This window comes from Alnus glutinosa, chromosome 12, assembly GCF_958979055.1.
Source record: "Alnus glutinosa chromosome 12, dhAlnGlut1.1, whole genome shotgun sequence".
Lineage (NCBI taxonomy): Eukaryota > Viridiplantae > Streptophyta > Magnoliopsida > Fagales > Betulaceae > Alnus > Alnus glutinosa.
In genome coordinates this window covers 3,891,143-3,916,367 of record NC_084897.1, presented here as the reverse complement: position 1 = coordinate 3,916,367, position 25,225 = coordinate 3,891,143, and the positions used below count along the sequence as shown (strand labels likewise).

Below are 25,225 nucleotides of genomic sequence, written 5' to 3'. Positions count from 1 at the left end.
ACACAATTGTGTGAAAAAGTTGCCATATCAATCAATAATAAGTCAGGGCAAATTATTTTAAAGTTTCACTTTAGTCTAGTCTTAGAGAATTTTCATGAATAGAATATGTAATTTAAGGAATTGATAAAAATGACATATTTCGTTTGTAGATTTTTTTTTATTTTTTATAAAAATTTAGAGATAGTATATGTTCAAATCCAAACATTAACAAATGTGAGTTGTTAATAAAACATAGTTAGGTCAAACTCGTAAACTTAAAGCTTTTAAATTGAGTGATATCCCTAACAACATCATCCTAAATTAATGGTCCTTACTGACGACTTCGTTACATATTCTAATATCAAATTGCAAATATCTTAGAGCTAAATTTTGGGACAGTGCAATGATCTTAAAGATTTGGGGAGAAAGTAAACTTATTATTATTATTATTATTATTATTTTAAAATTAACTCTTTTTTTCTTCTGATTTATTTTTTTATTTTTTTATCTTATGTGCATTGTATTTTTGTCATTTTTGGCGTGGAATTGGTCATTAATTATAACCCTTTTAGTAGTTGGACAGGGTGGGTATATGATATATTTTCAAAATTTCTGCATCTAAATTACACAAAATAAAAATAAAAATAAAAATGAGGGCACTTGTTAGTTTCAACTTTCAAGGTTTTCTTTTTTTCTTTGCCAATTGCCATATGGCAGTCTTCAAATGGGGAACCGCTAGTCTTCCATATATGTTCAAATCATCTTCTATTTTTTTTGTTTCAATGTTCTCATGATCCTCATAAGACTTTTGAATTAAAGGATATCCGAATTGTTTAGTTTGATTTATTTGATTAATGTTGTGTTTGTTTTGACATAAAATATTTTTTTTTGTTAGAAAATATTTTCAACGGAATTAACATTTTTCTAAAAAACTGATTTATTAAAAATATTTTTTTGACCTTTGAGTCGTATGAAAAATGACAAAATTAATTGCCGGTGACTTTCAATAACCCCTAATGTTGGTCTGTAGAGGTCTAACGGTTTGAAAAAAAGAAGAAGCTCAAACTCTGAAAAATAGTTTACAAAATTTAAAAATGGAAACTACTTTTTAAAACTAAAGAAGCAAACTAAGAATATTTTTAATTTGACTATCATTTTCCGTAACATCAAACATGAAAAAAAAAATATGAAAAATATTTTCCTAAAAATATTTTTGGGGTAATTACCTTTTTCTCCCATCAACTACCAGTCATTGTCAACATGGCCCCATGAACTGACACCTCGACCAAAAGATAGCATTCAACTACCAACTTTACATGCTTTACCCTTTTCCGTCAGTTTAATTCGTAAAAAAACTTAAATACCCTAACTCAAATTCAAAAATGACATAAATGCCCTCAACTTTTTTAAACATATTAATTTTAATATTTTTTTATTAACTATTGTTGGAGGGCATTTTGGTCTTTAAACTAAAATTAACGCCCAAAAATAGAATATTCCGTCCAAGTTAACGGGATTCCCTAACGGAGGGGGGCAAAGTATGTAAAGTTGGTAATTGAATGCTCTCTTTTGGTCGATGTATCAGTTCATGGGGGCATGTTGACAATGACTGGTAGTTGATGGGGAGAAAAAGTAATTAACCCAATATTTTTGGGTGAACAAACATTTTCCAAGAAGTCAAACTTTTTCACCCCTAATTATTCGTTGAAGAGGATCTTTCGGTTACAAATTTTTACATTTTCTGATAAATTATACCGTATAGTCCCCGAGAAATGATTAATTAAAGACTCACCAAATAATGTGCCTTGCTTTTTTACTGGCAGTAAAAAATAATTCTACTTGGTATACCAAAAGGGATTCCTGCAATATTTACGGTATTGAATCAGGTGTAATACCATTTTTTTTTTCTTTTTCTTGAGACCGTTCATAAAATGAATGGTCTAGATCGTGTGAATAATAATAAGAAAAATAATAATAATTATAATAGTGGTTCAGGGGTGGCTTGAACCCTCCCTTTGGTTCAAGCGTGTGAATTGTGGACTTTCCTAAAATTATAAGCATTTTCCTTGGTAATAAAAGATTTGAATTTCTAATAATTTGGTATTAATACTCCGTTTGTTTTCGGTAAAAAATGATTTATGTCGTAACATATTTTATGAGAAGTCATTTTTCAAGAAAAAATTTTCCGTCAAAAATATTTTTTAGTGTTTAGCGCCAAAAAAAACTGCCGCTGACTTTCGATAACCCCTAATGTTGGTCCGTAGAGGTCTGACGGTTTGAAAAAAAGAAGAAGCTCAAATTCTGAAAAATAGTTTACAAAATTTAAAAATGAAAACTATTTTTTGAAACTAAAGAAATTTTTTTGGTCAAACTAAGAATATTTTTGATTTGATTATTATTTTCGGTAGTATCAAACATGAAAAAAAAAATATGAAAAATATTTTCCTACAAATATTTTAGGGTGAACGAAACATTTTCCAAGAAGTAAAACTTTTACACTCCTAATTATTCGGGATTGCAATATTTACGGTATTGAATCAGGTGTAATACCCCTCTTCTTCTTTCTTTCTTTCTTTCTTTCTTTCTTTTTTTTTTTCTTTTTTTTTTTTTTTTTTTTTTTTTGGGACCGTTCACACGATAAGAAATATATATATAGTGGTTCAAGGGTGGCTTCCTCCCTTTGGCAGGTGTTGGTTCGGCAAACTGTACCACCTAAGGTCCTAAGCTAATTTTATTTTTGGATTGTTGGCCGATAAAATGAAGGGTCCAAAAAAGAAAAAAGAAAAAAAAGAAGAAAAAAGAAGGTATTGCATGGGATGCAATACCCAAATCCAACCAAAAGATGCTTAAAAAGGCATATCTATAACAATTGATAATTCAATTTGCTTAACGCTTGTAATACTCCTGTAAACCCCCCCCCCCCTAAAAAAAAAAAAATCTTTTGAAGGCGACCACAGCCTTCCTCCCTTGCCCCCTCCCGAAGCTACCGCCTCTTTGGAGGCCTTTATCCCGCTAGAGATTGCTCTAGCTCCCCCTATCTCTTTGGAGACAATTTTTTTGCTAGAGATCACTCTAGCTTATCCAGCCTCTATGGAGGCTTTATCTTTATTTTTGTCTCTAGCACCACATCCCTAAGCAGCCGAACCGTTCATCCACCGTGCTCTTCACTGGGAAAACTTAGGTTCATGAGTCGAGTTCTTTAAAGATAGATCTACGTTTCTCAGCCGTTCTCAATAGTATACACGCCTCCCCATTGAGCTCCCCGTCGTCTCCCGTATTTGCCAATCCCAGTGTCACAACCATCGAACCACCCCCCACCGGCACGTGACCAGCACGCGCTAGCAAATGCTTCTAACTTGCCGGTGCGTGAAGGTCACTCTCCTCACTTCCTTCGCTCCCCGCCACTGCTATCCACAGAATCTGGTGCCTCGCGGTGTTTTTAGCGGGCCAGAGGTCGTCTGCCACCGGAGCGTGTTCCTCATGTGCCAGCGCCGGCGATTCCCATCTGGCCTCTGTTGTGTTGTTTTGCTGTTTTCTTTTTTCTAGATTTGTATTTATGGGCTTTGTGTTGTACAGATCTCTTTTGTTTTCTCTGTAATGGTTACGAAACTGGAGTTGGGGTTCTTAGAACTCCGTTAACACCTTTAATGACCACCTTTTGGTGGTGGTTTCTCGCATCTGTGCGTCGAAACCTTTGGCCCGCATCTTCGGAAGCATTGTCACTATGTACTTTTGTTCTTAGGTTTATTTCCATGTATTTGCTATTTTTTCTATGTCCATTAGGTCGCCCAGCCCAATTATGGTGTAATGTGCTCTTATTAACTTAAAAAAAAAAAAAAAAAGGCATATGTATTTACAATATAATTATTGTATATACACTTGTTAAGTATTAACTTGCACTAACAAGATTAGGATTCTCTCAATTTTAGGTTAAATCGAGAGAAATCATTTTATGGTATTAAAAATGATGTGACACGATGTACACTGTTCGATACAATAAAACAAAGGAAAAGAAATGTAAAATCAGTCATTAGAGTTTCATTGAGTTGCAAATAACTACATGTTGTACAAAAAGTGACTGAAATGAAAACTCTATGTGGTAAACAAAATTCGTAAATAGGTCTTTGCATCCTATTTTCATCCATATTTTTGACGGAAACCATCAAAGTGCCACATAAGTACCAATCATGTTATCACACGTGTCTCCTATAATAAAAAACAAAATATAAGTTAGCAAAGCTCGAACTTGTGAAAATGCAATGGACATTGGACAGGGCTACTTTTGTGAAACACAAGATATAAGAAACTATACAGGCCCCGGCCCAGGCCCAAGAGGAGTTCCTTTAGAAGAGAGTTAGCCCAACGTCGCATCTTTTATTATTGCAGCAGCCCAAAATGGCAACTCTTCCAATGGACACACGTCACACACCCAGCTGCTAGGGATTATTCCACGAGTTTTCTTTTTAAGTTCAGTACTGAGCGATGTGGGATGAAGGATTTGCATAATAATGGTCTGGGAAGGCACAAATTAAAGCTTATCTCACACAATTCCATGAAATTGTGCTACTTGATGTTATTATGAGTTATTCTAGCCACCATTACATGCCAGAAATTGCCAAATAGTTTCCAAGTCAAGCTCCTGACTGTTAATTAGTATATGATTAAGTGTCCATTGCATAACATTTTGAATGATACAGTTCTATCATATATTGTGAGAATCCCAGCCGTAAAATAGAGATAGGCAATTTGTGATTTAACATGATATTAGAGGTAGAAGTTATGAATTTAAATCCTGTATTTGTAATTCATCTTCAATTTTAATTAAATATTCTACGTGTTAGGCCTCATATTAAAAGAATTTGAGTCTACATGTGAGGGAAAATGTTCAAATTAATATTAACTAAATAATTAAATTCACAATTTTCTATCGATTTAAGTTTTTTGGATGCTTTTCTGGCTACGCAAGACATCAAAAAGGCTTTGAGGGACGAGGTAACATATTGTGGTCAACTCCTACCTTTTTTTAGTTGTTAGAAAAAATGAAGATATAAAATTGGATACAATTATTTATAATATATGTAACATTTCAGTCTTACATTGAAAAGATTAATGAATAGCCTCCGTAAAGTTAATAAATTATAAAGATATTCATTAGTACTAAGTTTTATATTAATTCATTATTAGATGTGACTATATTTTATAGGCGATCGTAAGGCGCATACATATGTGATCGACTATTGCTTTCCCACGTCCATTATTGAACTTTTTGGTGGTTTTTAGGCACCTAGGATTTACGGTGCCAAAAAAATCTCTTCGATCATCAGCCTATAATATGAAAATTTGGAATATCTTATTAATTGGTTCATGTGCTCTGTTGGTTATTGTGTTATAAAAGAAAACTCCGGTCGAAGGAAAAATATATTCATCAAACCCTTCGAGTCATACACTAGTACCATGAGTAATGTTACATATCACATTTGTGTTCTCATTTTGTTCCCTCAAAATTAATTTGACTCTTAAAATCATAATTAGATTTACCAGTGTGTGTTTGTATGTGTGTAAATATTTATCATGGACATATACATAACACATTACATAGATTATCTATTTATATATATAATTTTTTTTTTTGGATGAATAAAAGCTTTATTGATCATCAAACAACTACACTCCATACAAACTCGATCTCAGAACCCAAAATGGGAACCAACCAAAGGCCAGAATATAAGCCTAAACATTGGAAAATTAAACCAACTGCAATAAAAAAAATAAAACAACAAGCCAAAAGACAACAAGACAAGCCCAGGCCAAACAGCAACAAGCCAAGACCAGGACAAACAACAAAACAGTCCAACAAACACACACAACCAATCTACAGAACATCTACATCAGATGTTGTATGTTCCATTTATCCACAAGTTTTGCATTATAGGTAAGCTTCTTAAATCTGCCTTGAGCTATCACCCGGACCCTCACATCCCACTTGATCTGAGCTAGATAGCTTCTTTAGATCTGGGAGTCTCAGAGTGAATCAAATCATTTCTGTGCCTCCATAAGTGATAAACCGTGACACCTAAACACAATCATGTATATAATTGTAGGTATATATACATGATTTTATCTATGTATGTATATATTCATGTATGTCTCTTGAAGCTAATTATCAGCTGATCATAGATAACACTGCTTGTGTGGATGCAAGAAGTTCTTGAACCATGTGTGTGATTCAACCATACAAGGAGCATATATATATATATATATATATATATATATATAGTGAATGATGGCACGTGGATACAAATGCACAAAATAATAATAGTAATGAAAATAAAATCTCTCATGCATAATTATGTTGTAAATAAGCTAAATATGATGAGAAATCAGAGTGATATTTTAATGACAGAAAATTCTTATAAACTGGTTTGTAAGAAATTTATACGTACAAATTAGTTTCGAAAAGGGATATATATCCTTTAAGCTATTAAAAAAACAAAAAAAAAGAAGAAGTGCTTCTCACATGCAATCTAATGACACATGTCACTATTATAAATTGGTTTGTATGAAATTTTTTACAAACTAGTTTGTAGAAAATTTATATCTGTTCAGTAATATTCTAGAGATAATATTCTAACAAGCTAAGAAATATGCATCCTGCAAGATTTGTTCAAGCGTCAATTTGGCATAATTAACAAATATTGAAAAGTAGATGCTTCAAGAGCAGGCAATTATAGTTAATTAAGCTAAACAAAGCAGGGTTAAGAATCAGTGAAACATGACATATGATCTAGAGGTAGATTTCAATTCCTTGCGTTTAAACTTTCTAATTAGGACTGGTCCAAAACGCACTCTACAAAAGCCCTATAGGTCCAAAAATCTAGAAGAGATCGACTAGCTAGCCAGCTGAGATGCCCACTAGAGCAAGCAAGAGTGGGAAGAAGAGGAATCTTGTCAAAAGTAGGAAGATGACCTCCGAAAGAGAAAAGAAACAGAATGTATAATTTTCTTCATATATCAGGTCTTTTCAAGTATACACCCACTTGCTAATCGCCAATTATTTCACTAGTTGTGTTAGAGAATCCCTAATTAAGTCAACCCTAGACGGTAACTTTGGCATAATTATGTGATCATGATATTCTAGTCAAACAGTCACAATCATATTAAATCGCTACTTATCTCAAAAAGTTTAAACCGATATAAAATAATAAATTTTATCATTTAATCAATAGTATTTTAACACTAATTCTCACGTGTAGGGCTTAAACTCTCTATTTAATAAGTGAGGCCCAACATGTAGAATATTTAATTGAAATGATAGGTAAATTGTAGAGTCAGGGTTCGAACTCATTATTTCTGACTTTAACTCATGTTAAATTAATATTTATTCAAAAAAGTACTTAAGTTGTTAGAAAATAATAAATTTAATCATTTAATTGATTAATACTTTAACACTCTCACTAATGTGTATGCTCAAACTCTTCCTTAATAAGTGGTATTCAACACATGAAATATGAGCTAGTTAAACCATAAGTGGGGTCAGGGTTCAATCGAACTTAGGACTTCTGGCTCTGCTACCATGTAAAATCACTAATTATTCTAAAAAATTAAATTGAAAAGAAAGAGTAAATTTAATCATTTAATCAATACTTTAACAACCTACAACACACTAAATTGACATTTATTAGTGTAACGACTCATCCCAACGATACAATATTGTCCGTTTTTGGTTCTTCCGAATCAGACTTCCCAAAAGGCCACCATCCTGATACTACTATCGCATAAGCACGCTTAATTGCAGAGTTTTGATAGGTTCATAGTTATCACGACTTTAAAACACGTTTTATCAAGAAGGGTACGAAAATACATATAAGCATCCCAATTTCTATACTCAGACAATATGAGACGTCACAATTAGAGTGGCTAGTCTTTCTTTTGAAATTGCTATGCAGGTGCAGCCCTATACAACGTACTGATACCATAGGTAGAACTTTGTTGGTTAATGCATCGATCATTAGAATCGTGCCCAAGACTAAAAGCAAAAAAACTGTTTGAGTTATGGAAGAGGGAGATCGAGGAGTATAATTAATTAAATTGCAACTCAAAATTGATTTTTAGATCAATAAAGCTCTATAAATTAACCTACTTTTTAAGTCAAAAGCTTTAAAAGGAAGTTATGAGATCCATGCTAATTAATGTCTTTACAATTGTTTTTCCTCTACTTTTGTTCATCCACCTGCCCTGCCAAGAAACTTTCAATTTGTTTACTGAGCATGGACCACATATATCATGTTCTCTAAACAGTGTTTTCATGTCAACAAGTACGGTAAGACACAGAAGATTGGCCAATGCAACTTTTGGTGACAAGCAATATATCAAAATGTGTAGTTTATTAATATACAATTGGAGATGGGATATATTCCATAACAATGTATTGCGTCTTTTGGGGGAAGCTGGGAATATGTAAAAGTGTCTCTCTACATATATGAAATTTCCTGGAATATTAGTTCACTAACCACCTTTTTTTTTTTTTTTTTTTTTTTTCATCCTTCATTATTTACCTAGCTAGAGTTGTTTATTAGTCAGAATAAAAATGCACTAAGTATTTAATTTTCATATATTTAACAACAAGATTTGTCACGGTTTAGATAGTTCGGTTTGAGGGTTTATCTCTAGCTCACAGCTTGGATAGTTCGATGTGAGTGCTTATTCTCTCATGACTGTTTAAATAAATTTTTTTAGGATATTTGACTACTTTTGTCTTAGATCTAGTCTGCTCGAAATAGATTTATTTATTTTTAACTATTTTTGTACATAAGTTAGCGAAAGATGAAAGTCATAGGTAATATATACTTTATTGCAAGAATTTTGTTTGGATCTATGATTTTGTAACTTCACAGCATATGACTTTGATTTTGCAGAGCTTTATGCTTTGTGATGTAGGAGCTTTTTGCTTGTGATCTTTGATTAATAAAATTATTAAATCTTTCGTTATAAAAAAAATAAAAAAATAAAAAAGCGGCTTCCTATGTCACTCATTTTAATTTTAATTTATTTTTTTCAAAATTTAAATCAGTTTCACTTCGATCTCTACACCTGATAATAATATAAATTTCCTATTTTAGCATCTGAATTGTCAGTTTTATGTTCAACTTCATTAAAATGTTTGTGTTTTGATACTAATTTTGGCAACTCGATCTATCTGTCTCTCCAGGCTAATAATTAAGCTATGCCCCTATATATGCTTTGAGAAGGACATTAATATATATATTGATTAATATCGATGAAATATAATCGAGTACATGATTAAGATAATTAAAATGGGATTTCAGATTTAAACCCATCTCTCCTTTCGACAGGTGTACTTGTCGTCTACTGCACGTGTTATTGCCACTCAAGATCAGGGCCACTATTAAATTAACCATAGCTTTTGGTGATGATCATATATGTTCGATCATCAAACATATATACAAGTACTAATTAAATCACTTACGAATATAATTTGGCTTGCTTAATTAATTAGAGTAATTAAATAAAAAATAAAATTAGCCGTGACAATATTCTTTTCTTAATTAAACTCTCAAAAATATTTTAATTAAGCGACAAATTGAATTTCTTTATTATTATCATAGTGAATCATTCCGCCACCTCTTTTCTTTTTTATTCTCGGCCAACTTCTGCAAACCTTCGATTTGTGGGATCATCATATTCGGTTTAATAATTACGATTGGCTGGCGTACATAAGCATAAAAAAAAAAAAGAAAAAAAAAGAAAAAAAAAAGTTTCAAATAAACAAATTAAAGTAACAACCTTTGAGCCTACTCACACTCATAGTATATATATATATATATAGTAGATCGAGTTGTGGCCGGCCGGGGATGATTCAACAAGCACACATTGTCAAGATTATGACTCATAGACAAATTTGAACCAGATAAAATAAAGAAAAAGTTAATTTGCCCCAGATCACAAATTAATATATAGATCAATCTCTACCGTTGATAGCCACGTGTCAGCAGCAGTACTGATCAGTAACCTATAAATGACGCTTAGATCGAGTCCAATTGGCCATGATGGTATTTTTATATATATATATATAGAAATCCAGAGTTCCATGACCCGACCGCGACGTTACAAAAATCGACAAGAAGTTGAGATGATTTGCTGTTGTATAGAGTGACATGATGCATCTGGTGTACGTTGAACTCTAAGTAGTAGGTAATCTAACACTAGGGTCTTTAATTTATAATTAATCAGCTCTTTTTAGGTCTTAGTTTGGTTGCATGATCTAGAGGACTGTAACCATTACACGTGCATATATGCGATCCACAAATTCAAATTGGCATGCATTATTTTAAGCATTCTTGTTTCAATTACTCATTGGGAACATTGAAGAGATTAAGGGCCAAATTTTGGGGAGGGGGGGGACCATTTCGTCTGTAATTGATAAGCTTGAGCCTTTTTGCTTAGTGACCTTATATATGGCATTGATTGCGGATTAGAATTCTCTCCATTTCATGGTTATGATATAGAGTTAGTGTGTCTAATGAAGGATGTAGATGACTTTACATTTCTTAATTCTTTTTAAAGGATGTGTAAATATTAACTTCGAATAGAAAGTTAGGTACATCACTTTAAATCTTGACCATTAAATAGATAGTATTCATTTAATTTGAATTGAGAGGATTCTTGTCCGTAGATTGCTCCCATAGACACCATAGGCGTACATAAACTTGAAGAGAGAGAGAGAGAGAAGGGGGGGATTGGAATAGTAATACTACTCTTTACACCCATTTTACATTGACTGATGTAACATGTTTTAAGTGTTTTTTTTTTTTTTTTTTTTTTTTTTTTTTTTTTTTTTTAAAAAAAAAAAAATGGTTGACATAGCCACCCATATCAACCACTTAAAAAGGAAAAGAAAAAAGTATGTTACTTAAAACACTGCACATCAACCAATATGAAATATGTGTGAAAAATAGCATTACTCGAATGAAATTATATTACACAGGACTATCCTACTTCAAAGGGTTGCTTCTGTGAAATGAGATTTTACTTTTGAGTAATGCTACTCTTGATCACACCCACATATCATGCACACTTATTTCACATTGATCGGCTAATGTAACTTGTTTTAAATTTCTTTTTAAATGGCTGATATGAAAAGTTACTTAAAATACGCCATGTTAACCAGTATAAAATATATATCATAAATAACTGTTAAGAGAAGCATTACTCCTTGCTCTCTTTACTTTTTATTGGAGCCCCTAGCTTGTCCGCAATCTATCCAAGCCTAATGCATGTGCACTTACGCTGGCTATGGCTATGCATGCACCTTGCCAATAATGTGAATTGCCATGGACCAAATTTTTAATCTATCAATGATAATGAGAGATACACATATAATTAGTTAAATCACATATGATTGGATGCAATTCAAACTAATTAAAAGAGAAAAATATGTACTTTTTTTTTTTTTTCTCATATTTTAATTTTTTTTTGCTATTTTTGTTAAATAACTTCTATTTTTAAGAAGCAATTAATTAAAACAGCTGAATTTCTCATATTTTAAACTCTTCTAAGTGGATTCCAACAGGTTGGTAAAGTTTGATATAATTAAGGTCCTTAATAGTACCGGATAAGGGTAATTAATTAAGAAGCAAAAAACTTTATTTACTTCGTATTTGAAAGGTACAGCTTTATATATATATCTATATATGATCATGTGGTGGAAGTACCTTTACCATCTACATAGCGCACATATACATAGACACGCATACATATGCTTCTATATAGCAGCCAGACTTGGGGAAAGCAACGTGTCTGTGTTTGAGAGGATCAAATTAAGTCTCTTCTTTATAGAGATGGCCAATAATTCAGTCAGGGAAGGGTTTAAGTACCATTTGGATGATCATGAAGATGGGCAGCTGATGAAAGAGCAAGATCGGCTGCTTCCGATAGCTAATGTGGGGCGGATCATGAAGCAGATTCTGCCTCCAAACGCAAAAATCTCCAAAGAAGCCAAGGAAACCATGCAAGAGTGTGCGTCGGAGTTCATAAGCTTTGTCACAGGAGAAGCTTCGGACAAGTGTCATAAGGAGAAGCGCAAGACAGTGAACGGGGATGATATTTGCTGGGCTATGGCAACTCTAGGTTTTGATGACTATGCCGACCCATTGAAGAAGTATTTGCAAAGGTATAGGGAGTTGGAAGGGGAGAGAGCTCAACAAGGTAAGGCAAGCAGCTGCAATGAAGAAAAGATTAATGAAACATCAAACGTTGTTCCGACCACTCCCTTAAAGTTCAATGTGATTGAAAGGAGTAATAGCTCTCTGTGCGCCAGGCGATTTTGAAAGATATATATAAAGCATGGTAATAATTTCTAGTCTTGTATTAATTAACATTTTGACCATGTTTTGTAGACATAATTAATCATATACTAGGTGGGTTACCAGTTGGGGAGTGTTGGATTTTCACTTTGATTGACTGTTTTAATTACCTTATGGAATATGTGAAATAAAGCTAATCCTTGTATCTTTTTCACTGAATTCATGACTTTCATTGAAAGAAATTATAAGAAAATATGATCAACAATATTAATTAGTTCTATCTTGGTTTTTAGACAGACCTGATCAAGAACCTGCAGCCAACCATCCGTTAATTAATTAAGAGTGAAAGCTTGGAATCAAAACTAAATTTACCCGGCCTAGATCTAACCCGAACCAGAATGTCTGTGAAAACACTACAAACATTTTTAGACTTGCCACAAAAAATTCTGAAACTAACTTATCTTGGTTTGTTAAGTAGTTGGAAATGATTTAGGGTTTTTTTAAGCTTACTAGAAATTTTCTTATTGTCAGTCTAAATTCAAGTAGAAGCTTTCCAATAAATGGGATAATTTGCTATATATATGAGCTTTGGGATGATTATATATATATATATATATATATATATATATAATTAACCACCGCATGGAGAAGCTAAGTGTTATGCCAATTTGCCCGATCCTACAGCAATTGTAACATAAACCTATCTGTTTGATTAAATTTTAGATGTGATTGTTGCAGGCCTGATAATTAGGGTGTTTACCCTTTTTGTTTGCAGTATTGTCGCTCATCAACATGATTCCCTCTTCAATTTTGTGGTTTATGTAAAGGTTGTTTCAGCTGCTTGCTGGAGTGTGATGTTTTCAGTATTTTGTGGTTACAAAATTTTATTTTATTTTTCTTTTTGTGGCTTACACATTCTCTAGTTGCATCTAGCTTTCTGGTATAATTTAGATCCGATTAAATTCCATGAATGATTAAATTAATGTTTGGGGTGTTTCCATCCCAGTCTAGAGCACAAATTATCATGTTAAATTAATCATTTTCCTTTTTATTTTCTGGGGCGTTGATGAATATACCAAGTATATATGCATGCATGACCTAATACAATTTTTGAGGACTGCTTGCAGTTTGGTTTGATTTGCATATCTCGAACAGTTCCTATATACAATGAAGGATTTGGAAATTATTCTCTGAACATAGCCTAGCTTCTGTCATTTGACCAAATTTATGCAGATCAGAAGCTAGCTAGCTAGCTTGTCACCATATATCCTTGCTTAAGTGATCATCAACATCCAATTAATACTGATCATGTAGTCATGTAATATTGTTAATTACAGGATTACCCCGCGAAGGATATATATATATATATATATACATTTTTCTAGAAATCTAGGGTTTTTCTTTGAACACTGAAAATCTGGGGACCAATGTCCGCAGTTTTAGTGGCTCCACCTTCCATGGATTAATGTCTCGGCGTGCTGACATTTTTCTATAGTCAGATGAGTTAGGATCATATCCCCACAAGTCAGGAAGTCTTTTGGAAGTTTTAATTTGTTCATAGCTAGATATTCTTCTTATATATATATATATGAATATGAGAGTAAAATTTAAGGCTTTCTAGGGTTTCTGTCACATTGCAAGCTAGCTCTACATAAAAGATATATAGATACTGAGGTGATCAGAATTTTGATACGTAATTTTATACAGAAAGTGGTGGATGAAAACCTAGCTAGATCATGCCATTCAACAAATTATATATACTTTTATAGAATACTCTGCATATATTTTTATAGCAGCAAGAGCGTAATTATTAATAGTTTCTACGGGCATGGAATTGCAAAGAAGGCATGTATGTAAATGTAAGCATTGATTAATCAATTAACAAAATAATAAATAAGATAATTAAGCGCACTACAAGTACTTGCCATTTGCCAAACACGTTTAATGCGACAGAAAGCACATGTCATCGTAAAGTTTTCCATGTGAACCTGATGATCGACACGTGTTGGCATGGATCGATCCAGAGTTGGTGCATTTACATGATCAGCCAAGCATAGCATTTTGGCCGGCCGGCCGGCACCTAATTAGCTAGTAATACTTAATATGAAAATATGTTAACTGAATAATATTAATTTGTCTCAGCAGCAATTTCCTTAAACTCCTATGAAGAATTTATTCTGTGAATCTGTGATCAAACTAAAATAGTGTTCCAAAACATTGTAGTCAATAGCTAGAGAAGCTCCACAATGCCAATAACAAGAACCATATAATTAGGAGAGTATTAATTAAGAGTATGCATTTATTATATACTGAGAAAAAGCCAGGAGAAGGTCATTGGCGTAGGTATGCATTTAGACTTTTTCTCTGTACTTAATTAGCTGATGTATGCGCAGTTTTCACAAGAGGAAAGCATCATATATGGTGAGTCGGTGACCAACACAAGGTAGGAAGCCAATCTATATATAACATATATTAATATGATCGAGAGCTTTAATTAGGTAGGCAGAATAGCACATCTATACTTGTCTTTTTATTTATATATATATATATATATATATATATATATATATATATATATATATATATATATATATATATATATATATATATATATATATATATATATATATATATATTAAATGACTCTGATACCATTTGTTACGATTCAAGAAGTGTTAGCTTGATACATATACCGTAAAAGAATTAGTTAAAGTAACATTTGAAATTCTTTATAATCACTTATAAAACATATTCTTACATAGTACACAAATAATATTGAACTTGTTACATACATGTCTTCATAGTCATCACCAGTGTGAGACTTAGCCTACACATGCAATTCGCAATATCAACTAAAATGTATATGTACGTTGTATGAGGAGAAATATAGTGATGTAGTGTAGTGGGTCGCATAAATAACGCACACAAAACTCACAACTCTTCCCAAAATTACCAAGAACACAATAATTAATGATTTGAGGAAAAATAGATAGAAAATCACCTCCTAAAGCGTTATTTATTTATTTATTGAAAACTAAAGAAAATATATCGATCATAAGTTGCGGCCTATGCTGTTCTGTGTAAGTTTATATAGGAATACAAGTCTACACCCTACTTGGAAAGCAAAATATATAAAGAAAACTGTCGTGTTGCGTTTGATCGGAACCTTGCGATGAAGTCCCGGGGTTGAACGAGTTTTGACTGGCTATCGACGTACTGAATGTCTCGGTTGGTTGTCGAATTTATAGCACTTGTTCAACCAGGTATAGAGCATCTTTCAACTAAGGCCCATTTTGACCCAGTAAACGTTGAAATTGAAAAATCTTTATGAAATATGACTTTTGTAACCATTTGAATATAGGCTTTCCGGCCAACACCACCAATATTATCCTCATTTGATATTGAAATTACAAGATATGACTAATTTAATAGGACTAGTCCGCTCGTAAACTGGGTTGCTTTATATAGAATGGAACCTCTTATAAAAATGTGGGCTTGTTTGTCAAGCAACAATACAGAACAACATAATGCGTTACTATTCACTTGTACTTTTTTTTTTTTTTTTTTTATTGTTTTATATTTTTCACTACTAATCAAAATCAAAATATTTTCACTTTTTTCACTTTTTATATCACATCAATAATTTTTTATTACTATTCAAATATAAAAATTCACTACAATATAAATTTTTTTCACTTTTTTATACAAATTCTTTTTATTTTGTATCACATCATCACTTTTTACTAATTTCAAAACTAACAACCCACTATTTTGTTCTGTTTTGTTCTGTACATGTCTTTGCCAAACAAGCCCGTAGTGCCGCCAATAGAAATCTAAGCTTCTTTTGAGTTAATTTTTGAAATAATGTGATGCATACGTGGAAGAGAACTGTTTTTTTTTTTTTTTTTAAATAATAAAAAAAATTCTTTTATTTTTTAAAATTAATAATTGAATATGTAAATTTTCGTGTGTGTGTGTGTATATATATATTTTTTTAAAAAAAAGATGAGATCGAGGAGGACCATTTGTACCATATAGCAGGCCGGTCTCATTGTACGTGGAATGTGGACTTGTGGTTGTGGGAACGTGGACTTACGGTTTTGGGAATTGTTGGATTCCAACTTGAAGAAATTTGAAGAGCCACCAACTAAAGAATACAAACCATACACAAAATATGGGAGCAAAACCATGGCCCAATCCCCAATCCGTCAGTTCCCAAAGAATACGTGTTGATATCCAAACAATCTTAAATAGGATATTTTTATCCTATATATATGGTGCCAACCCCCCAAAAAAAACCACAAAAGAAAAGAAAAAACTTGTGAGGGTACTTATTCATTTAAGCATTATGCTGCTTTTTTTTTCTTTTTCTTTTTTTTTTTTTCAGCTTACACATGCACATATACATAGAACTCATCCTGAGCGGTAAGAAAGATAAAACGTCGACATTTTGGATAAAAGTGATTGATTTCTTGCCTTCGAGGCTTGTTATCAATGGAAGTTTCAGATCCTGTTCAAATAAAATAAAAAAATAAAAAAAATGGAAGAATAAGTAGCTTAATTATTTATTAAAAAAAAAGGCTAAAAAGAAAAAAAAAAAACTTATAATATAAAAAATGTGTGTGGAAAGCAACTTCTCGAAAAGAAAACTTCCGAAATTCAAGAATGTGTACTAGTGGAATCATGTATGACTCAATTATATTGGGCTAAAATCGCTCAGGGAAAAAACTAAATAAGGCTAAAATTATCTTAAAAGGAAGAAAGAAAACAGTTCCAATACACCATCAAAATACTACAGCATTCCCATCACCATGGAACTTTTAAGCATTGCAGCGAACAATGTATAGCAAATATTTGGTGCATTGAAGTCCTTGCAGAGACTGTGGATCATCCATCTTGGCATGCTGGCATATGAGAGATTACATTAATGCAAACATTTCTCTCTCTCTCTCTCTCTCTCTCTTTCTCTCCCCGTCCATCTACCTATTTATCTATATATACTTTAGTGGCTCTTGGAAATACCTTAGAGAGGTTACTATGCCAAATATTTAACGTAAGTAACTATATTAATGTTCATTTGATCAAATATTAAAGTTGGGTAACATTTTCTTTAGGTGTGGTTTCAGTCGTCGGGTTTGGACTGGAATCATGGCTGATTGCTTTTTTCTCGATGTGCCTTTGGATTGGGAAAATATAGAAGATTAGTGTTTGAAGGTGCTGCAGGGAAAAAGCTTAAAAGCTAGCTAGCTTGGGCCGGTTGTACCTTGTAGCTACTGTATACAATTTATGGAGGTAGAGAAATGATCTTTTGCACAACAATACTCCATGCACTGAGGAAGCAATCCTAGCTCGTATTAGGTGGCAAGCCCGGGCTAGGATCGTGGCTAAAGGACATTTCAAGCACCTCCATAATTCTCTATTCTTGTTTCTAGCTATATGGAACATGCAGAATTTGATCTAGTGTGCTCTGTTTTAGAGTTGGGTGTTGTTGAGCTTCTGCTGTTTTTGTTTTGTTGTTGTTTTTGAGTTCCAGTGCTTCGTTTGCTGTTTAGTCATGAACTTAGTTTGATGTTGGTTTGGGTGTTCGGGTTCTGCTCCCTATGTGGTTGCAGTTGTTTTGTTTGGGTTTGGCTTGTTTTGGCCTTAGGGTGGTTGTGTTCTTTTGGGACAATGTTCCAGGCTCTCTGGAGTGTATACTGTTTTGATGTTCTATGAAAGAATTTTATTCATCTAAATATATATATATATATATATATTAAAGTTGGGGAAACTTCACTTAATTCCTTGAAACTTTCATCTCTTTTGCAATCTCCATTTCAAAGTTCAAAAACTCTCAATTTTTTACAATCTCACCCTTTCTGTTAGTGTTTGGGTTTAAATTAGATGGTCAAAGGGTACAATGATCCTTATACCCTTGTAAACTCTATGAAATTACAGGTGACGTTTTTTCTATAAAGTTTCTTCCCTACTTTTTAATTTTAATAATAGTTGGTGCCTTGATGCCTTATGAATGGCTATGATTTGCCAAAGGTTCTTACTATAATGAGCAAAGTGTAACAGTGAAGACGCACATTAGAAAGCCCAAACTGCATCACCAACCACTCATTCAATCCCTCATTTGTCATGAAAGTCGTCTTCAATTCATCTCCCGGTCGGATCCTAATATGATGGTAGCCGTTGCAAAAGGTGAAGTTTAGAAGAAATGTTAACTCTCGCCAGCATGGGCAACATGTCAATCAATCGTTGAATGGAAAAACGGTACTTCACCATAATTTTGTTGATGGTGCGGCTGTTTATGCTCGTCCTTCAGGTTCCGTCCTTCTTTGGTCTGAGCAATGCTGGTATCCTGCATGCCCTAAGTAAGCCTTTGTGAATCTGGTCCTCCACCTGGTTATGTAGAATTTGATGCTCGTTAGGACTCATATGGTAGTATGGAAGATTGGGAAGGCTTGCGCCCAGTACCAAGTCAATGAGGTGTTGGATGTTTCTCATGGGAGGTAATCCATTCAATAATTTGATTGGCGTGAGATCCCTAAATTCTTCTAGAAATTGGTGTACTGCCGCTGGGACGGCTGCAGCTTGTTCCACCTCCTCGCCTTTGACCACTAATGTCAAGAACTCTCTGGCTGCCTTCACATCCTCCACGAATTATCCTTCTTCGATGGTGAGAAAATACATCCCACCCGCTGTAGTTGCTTTTGGGAGAGGGCTATTACTTAGGGGTGTAAAGCCGATCGGTAATCGAGTACCAACCAGTAACCGACTAACCGGCCAACCAGTTTGGTACCCGATCAGAAATAACCTATAACCAACCCTACTGAAGAGGTTATCGATTTTATAAAATATTAAAACCGGTTATAAGTGGTAATTGGGTATGTGTGTGTGTGTGTATATATATGTATTTATTTATTTAAATAATTTAAATAATAAAATTTAGGGTTTTACACTTTTACTTCCATTCCAACTTAGGCTAACATATTGGGCCAAAAAATGTTGATTTTTTTTTAATGGGCTAAAAAAGTCTAAATTAAGCCAAAAAAGTAGGCCAATACCCAAATTAGGCCCAAAAGACCCAATTGTTTTTTAAATTTTGGTTACCGGTCAGGATACCATGTACCAACCAGTAACTGTCGGTAATTAAATAACCGATTAACCGGTTACCCGGTTACCAGAGCCAATTGACGATTTTGGCCAACTAACTACTCCGGTTACGGTTACTGGTTTTAGCTAATAATCGGGTTTTCACCCCTACTATTACTTCCCGTAGGTACTAATATGGTCTTTTGCCTGTGCCATTAGAATAAGTATGTGTTGTCATGTCCCTTATATGTGGCGTCCATATCATATTGCCAAGGCCTCCCCAATAGTACGTGACAAGCGTCCATCTCCACAACGTCGCAAGTAAACTCATCCCTATAACATTTACCAATAGGAAAGAGGATTCGCTAAGTATCAATTACTCGTGTCTCAGTTCCCTTCTTGATCCAAAACTAATTTTGTAGGGCTTTGGGTGCTTCTCCATCTTCAACTACAATGCTGCTACAAGTGTGACAACCCAATTTTATTTACTTATTTTATTTAATTAATTAATTAATTAATTTAATTTTATGAAAACGGATCATCGCAATGGCATGACAACATGTCATAAACCAAACATTAACACTTGACAACTCACAATATGGGTATGACTCAACAGAAATTACACATAGCAGCAGAAATTACTAGACATTAAACACTTAGAATTATACCTAACCACATAGAGCCAAGTAATATCTCCATATGATTAAACCTTGATCATTGTATGTTTTACTTAACAAAAGTATGGTTATACAAAAGGTGTCACATATGACATAGCACCATAAATATACCATTGTAACTAAATACTAACAAAAATGCTAATACATGAATGGACTAAAGCTACAGCTCGACATTAAGTTCCAGTATAAGCTACTCTCAATCATGGTAGCCCAAGTACAAGGCCACGGGGTCTTCATCTAAGCCCTCAACACATGCATAGTGATCGTAGTGGTAACCACGTTCACATAGGCGGAATAATGAGTTCACGGTCTCAGTGAGTATATAAACCACTAGGTGTTCGCATTGAGCCAACTTTTCTTTCAACACCATGCCTTTACAATAACAGCTACCTTATAGAAGAATACTTCTCTTTTTAAAAGATTTCATAGCTAATGAGGTAAACATTGACATTTCATAAATATATGAAATCGTACTACTTAGCTGTGAATATGTGTATATGTTCCAGCCTCTTGCTTGGAAGTATACACATATAAACTCATCTATACCATACATGTATGTACATCATAAGTCTAAGTTATACTCATATACATGAACTCTAGAACTTTCTGGAAATACAAGAATACATGTACACCTAAGCAAGAAATCATTTAAATCCTCATATGCAAACTAGTCATAACGGTATACAGATGCTCCGTTCCATTTAAACTCATAAGTATACCGATACATCTAGCATGAAATCTCATATAAAACATAATATATACCATCATCATATAAAACTACGTCATACATGCTTTCTTATACATCAATCTTTTACATTCCTTTTTTTTTATCACTCTGGGACTTGTCATGACAGCTTCCAGGATATCCTTTCATATACATACTTATCATCATGTGGAACTTGTCCCTAGGCAGTGAGAGCTTGCAACTCACTCCTTTCATGGACTTATTCTCCATAACGTCTTCATTAAGTTAATAGCGTCGAGGGCTTGCCTCCAGAGACTTGTCCCTTAGTGAAATGCTCGGGACTTGTCCCAATACTTTAATCTTTTATGCACTTTTCTCATTCATGTTCATACTCATGTTCATGCTTCATACTATAAAACTATTATACTTTTGCTTTCATATTCATGCATCGTTCAACAACATTTCACCTTCATTATGCATAACACTACAAGAAATTCGCTCATTAGTGTCGACCCTTAGTGGACGCTAAAAGTCCAAAAGTTAACACTAATGAGTATTAGCGTTGACTTTTGGATGCTAACAAGTCCACGCTAAAAGTTCGATGCTGATGCTCAATAGCTGATCATCAGCATCGACCTAAGGGTCGACGCTGATAATCGATTATTAGCGTCGACCTATGTCGACGCTAATACTATTTGCAGTCGACGCTAAAACATATACCACATTTACCATAAGTCGACGCTGATACACTAAAAATTAAAAAAATAATAATAGGCCATTAGCATTGATTAAGTCAACGCTAATAACCTAAAAAAAAAAAATTAAAAAAAAAAAATTAAATAGCCCATTAGTGTCGACTTAGTCGATGCTAATACTCTATAAAATAAAATAAAATAAAAAAATATATATTTTTTTCAAGAGGCCATTAGCGTTGACTGGGTCGACGCTAATACCCTAAAAAATAAAATAATAATTTTTTTTATTTTTTAAGAGACCATTAGCGTTGAAATAGTAGGCATAAACTAATATAGCCAAATACTTTACCCAATAGTAGGCACTCATCTTTCTAACATAGCATTACTTCATAACATGGAAAACACCAAAATGATTCATCATAAAAATAAGGACGATCAACTTGGAAATGAATAAGAAATGCCAGAGGAACTTGTATATATGGAGGTAGCTTAATGACATAGACAAGAAACAGGGCACCAGTTATTAAGCTTCTTCGAACCTGCATATAACAGAACATTGAGTGCGCAGACTACAAGAGATTCATAAATCCTACGCTCTAAATTCCATCAAAAGCTATCCAAGTCTTCCTTGCAAAAAAATCTCAAAGCCTAGAAATCAGAAATCATAGTGATCAAAATAACAAAGAAACAATAAAACCCAACAACCAAGAAGTTAAATCAATAAACAAACAAAGAGACCCAATTTTCTCTATTTTAAACCCAGACGTCAAAACTGATGTAATTAAACAGACATAAAAGTTAGAACCAATGGAATGAACTCAAGCACCCCATGAATCTTTTAGTTCTCACTAGAAGAATTAGAACCTCATATTTTCAAACCAGACCCAGATATTAACAATGACAGGACAATGTCAGATTAAGAAGAATTTTGTTTAACGATTAAAACAAGAAGATTGAAAAAATAGAGCCAACAACTCTCATAAACCCATGGTAAAAACCCAGATCCGAAAACATAAACAACCACAGCATCCCAAACACAACAATGTCAAACAAAAATTAGAACCCTAATAACTAGCAAAGGCAGAAGACTTCCACAGTACTGAAATCTTTAAAGCCAATATTCCATTTATTGAACGAATATTCCATTTATTGAGCCAATAATTGTAGAGAAATAAAAACATATGATGCCAACATTCATTTGGTGGAACAAGAACATCAAACATTAGTTTCCCTAAACCCTAAATGGTAAGAAAATGAAGAAAAATCAAATCTTTACCCAAAAAATTAAATTGACCATACAAAAATTGTTACTGGTGCAGCTGAAGTGAAAATCTCAGACAAATGAGTTGGCTGGAGGCTGTCGGAGAAGCGTTCGACGGAGCTGGAAACGGTGCCGGAGATCGGTGGTGAGGGGTAATACGGATGTTGAGGGGAAAAGAGAGCGTGAGAGAGAGACTCGAGAGGGATGTGAGAGAGAGAGAGACGTGAGAGAGAGAGAGAGAGAGAGAGAGAGAGAGAGAGAGAGAGAGAGAGAGAGAGAGAGCTCTGAAAATACAGAAGAAAGTCAAGAAGATGAAAGTGAAGAAACTGTAGAAGATTAATTAATTAGAGAGGAGGGAAAAATTCCATAGCGCCAAGAACACCCGCCTAACTTTTTTTATTAAAATGATGTTGTTTATATATCAGTTGATGGTATGAGTATCAGCGTCGACTACTAGAAGTCAACGCTAATAGTAAATAAAATTTACTAATTTATGTAATTTAAAAATTAATTAAACCAATTAATTTTTTTTAAAAAAAAATTAATATATATTTAATAATAAAATCTAAATTAGTAACATGCAAAATTCTTGCACGTTACTAAGTTGGTATATTTTTTTTTAAAAAAAATAATTTAAAAATTTAAATTATTAATGACGTGTCAAATTTAACACCTCACTAAATAATAAGTTGATATAATTTTTTTTAAAAAAATTAAATGATTAGTGTTGTGCCAAAATATTAAGTTGACCTAATTTTTTTTAAAATAATTTGAATTTTAAATTATTAATGATGTGTCAAATCATGATCGAATAATATGATCGATAGACCATCTTATCGATCCTAGTGCATTAGTCCGATTGATTGTGAATGAGTTCGATCAATAATACTTGAGACGGTGAATGTTCAATCTAGCTAACGTGTGATTGATCCTATTGCATTAATTAGTCTGATCGATCGAATGATCTACCATGATCGATCGGATGATCTATCGATCTTATTGATCTATTATGATTAATCGAATCTTCTACCATGATTGATTCGATAATTTATCGATCCTATTAATCTATCGATTATATTGATATATCATGACTGATCGGATGATTTATTGATCCTATTGATATATCATGATCGATCGGATGATCTATCGATCCTATTGATCTATCATGATTGATCGGATGATCTATCATGATTGATCAGATGATCTATCAATCCTATTGATATATCATGATCGGTCGGATGATCTATCGATCCTATTGATATATCATGATTGGTCGGATGATCTATCGATCCTATTGATCTATCATAATCGATCGAATGATTTATCGATCTTATTTATATATCATAATCGATCGGATAATCTATCGATCCTATTGATCTATCATGATCGATCGGATGATCTATCGATCCTATTGGTCTATCATGATCGATCAGATGATCTATCGATCCAATTGATATATCATGATCGATCAGATGATCTATAGATCTTATTGATATATCATGATCGATAAGATGATCCATCATGATCTATCGGATGATCTATCGATCCTATTGATCTATAATGATCGATCGGATGATCTATCCATCCAATTGATCTATCATGATCGATCGGATGATCTATCCATCCTATTGATATATCATGATTGATTGGATGATCTATCGATCCTATTGATCTATCATGTTCGATCGGAAGATCTATTGATCCTATTGATCTATCATGATCGATCAGATGATGTATCTAACCTATTGATCTATCATGATTGATCGGATGATCTATCGATCCTATTGATATATCATGATTGATCGGATGATCTATCGATTCTATTGATTTATCATGATCGATCGGATGATCTACCATGATCGATCGAATGATCTATCGATCGTGATAGAGTTTGATCAACCGGACTTGATACAGTGAAGGTTTGAGCGAACGTCCGATCGATCCTAGTGTAGTAGACTAATCGATCATGATAGAACAATATGATCGATAGACCATCCAATGAATCATAGTACATTGATTAGTCCGACGCTGATACTTTTCAATTTTTCAAAAAAAAAATAAATGATTTTTTTTTATACATAGTCATTAGCGTTGACTTTTAGGTTGACGCTGATACTTTTCAATTTTTTAAAAAAAAAAAAAATAATTTTTTTTTTATATATGGTCATTAGCGTCGACCTAAAGTGGATACTGATAATAGGTTATAAGTGTCGACTTATTGGTTGACGCTAATGCTTTTCAATTTTTTCAAAAAAAAAATTAATTTTTTATACATGGTCATTAGCGTCGACCTAAAGTGGACGCTGAAAAAGTCGACGCTAATGATTTTCAATGTTTTTTTTTTAAAAAATAATTTTTTATACAGGATCATTAGCGTCGACCCCATAGTCGACGCTAATTACCTATTATCAGTGTCGACTTATATGTCTCGACGTTGATAATAGGTTATCAGCGTCGACGGAAGTGGACACTAATACTGAAATGTCATTGCTATTTCTCAACCCACGTAAGGCAAAATTTCCCGC

The 25,225-nt window shown here is 33.3% G+C and overlaps 1 protein-coding gene across 1 annotated transcript; it reads left to right on the top strand.

Moving 5' to 3' along the window:
- The first annotated feature begins 11,764 nt into the window (after positions 1-11,764).
- On the top strand, positions 11,765-12,427 carry LOC133851874 (nuclear transcription factor Y subunit B-4-like). Its single transcript, XM_062288479.1, has one exon. The coding sequence runs from the start codon at positions 11,838-11,840 to the stop codon at positions 12,324-12,326; it is 489 nt and encodes a 162-aa protein (XP_062144463.1). The 5' UTR covers positions 11,765-11,837; the 3' UTR covers positions 12,327-12,427.
- The last annotated feature ends 12,798 nt before the right edge of the window (positions 12,428-25,225 follow it).

Excerpts from the sequence above, each read along its gene's own strand:
- LOC133851874 (XM_062288479.1), top strand. The coding sequence starts at position 11,838 with ATGGCCAATAATTCAGTCAGGGAAGGGTTTAAGTACCATTTGGATGAT.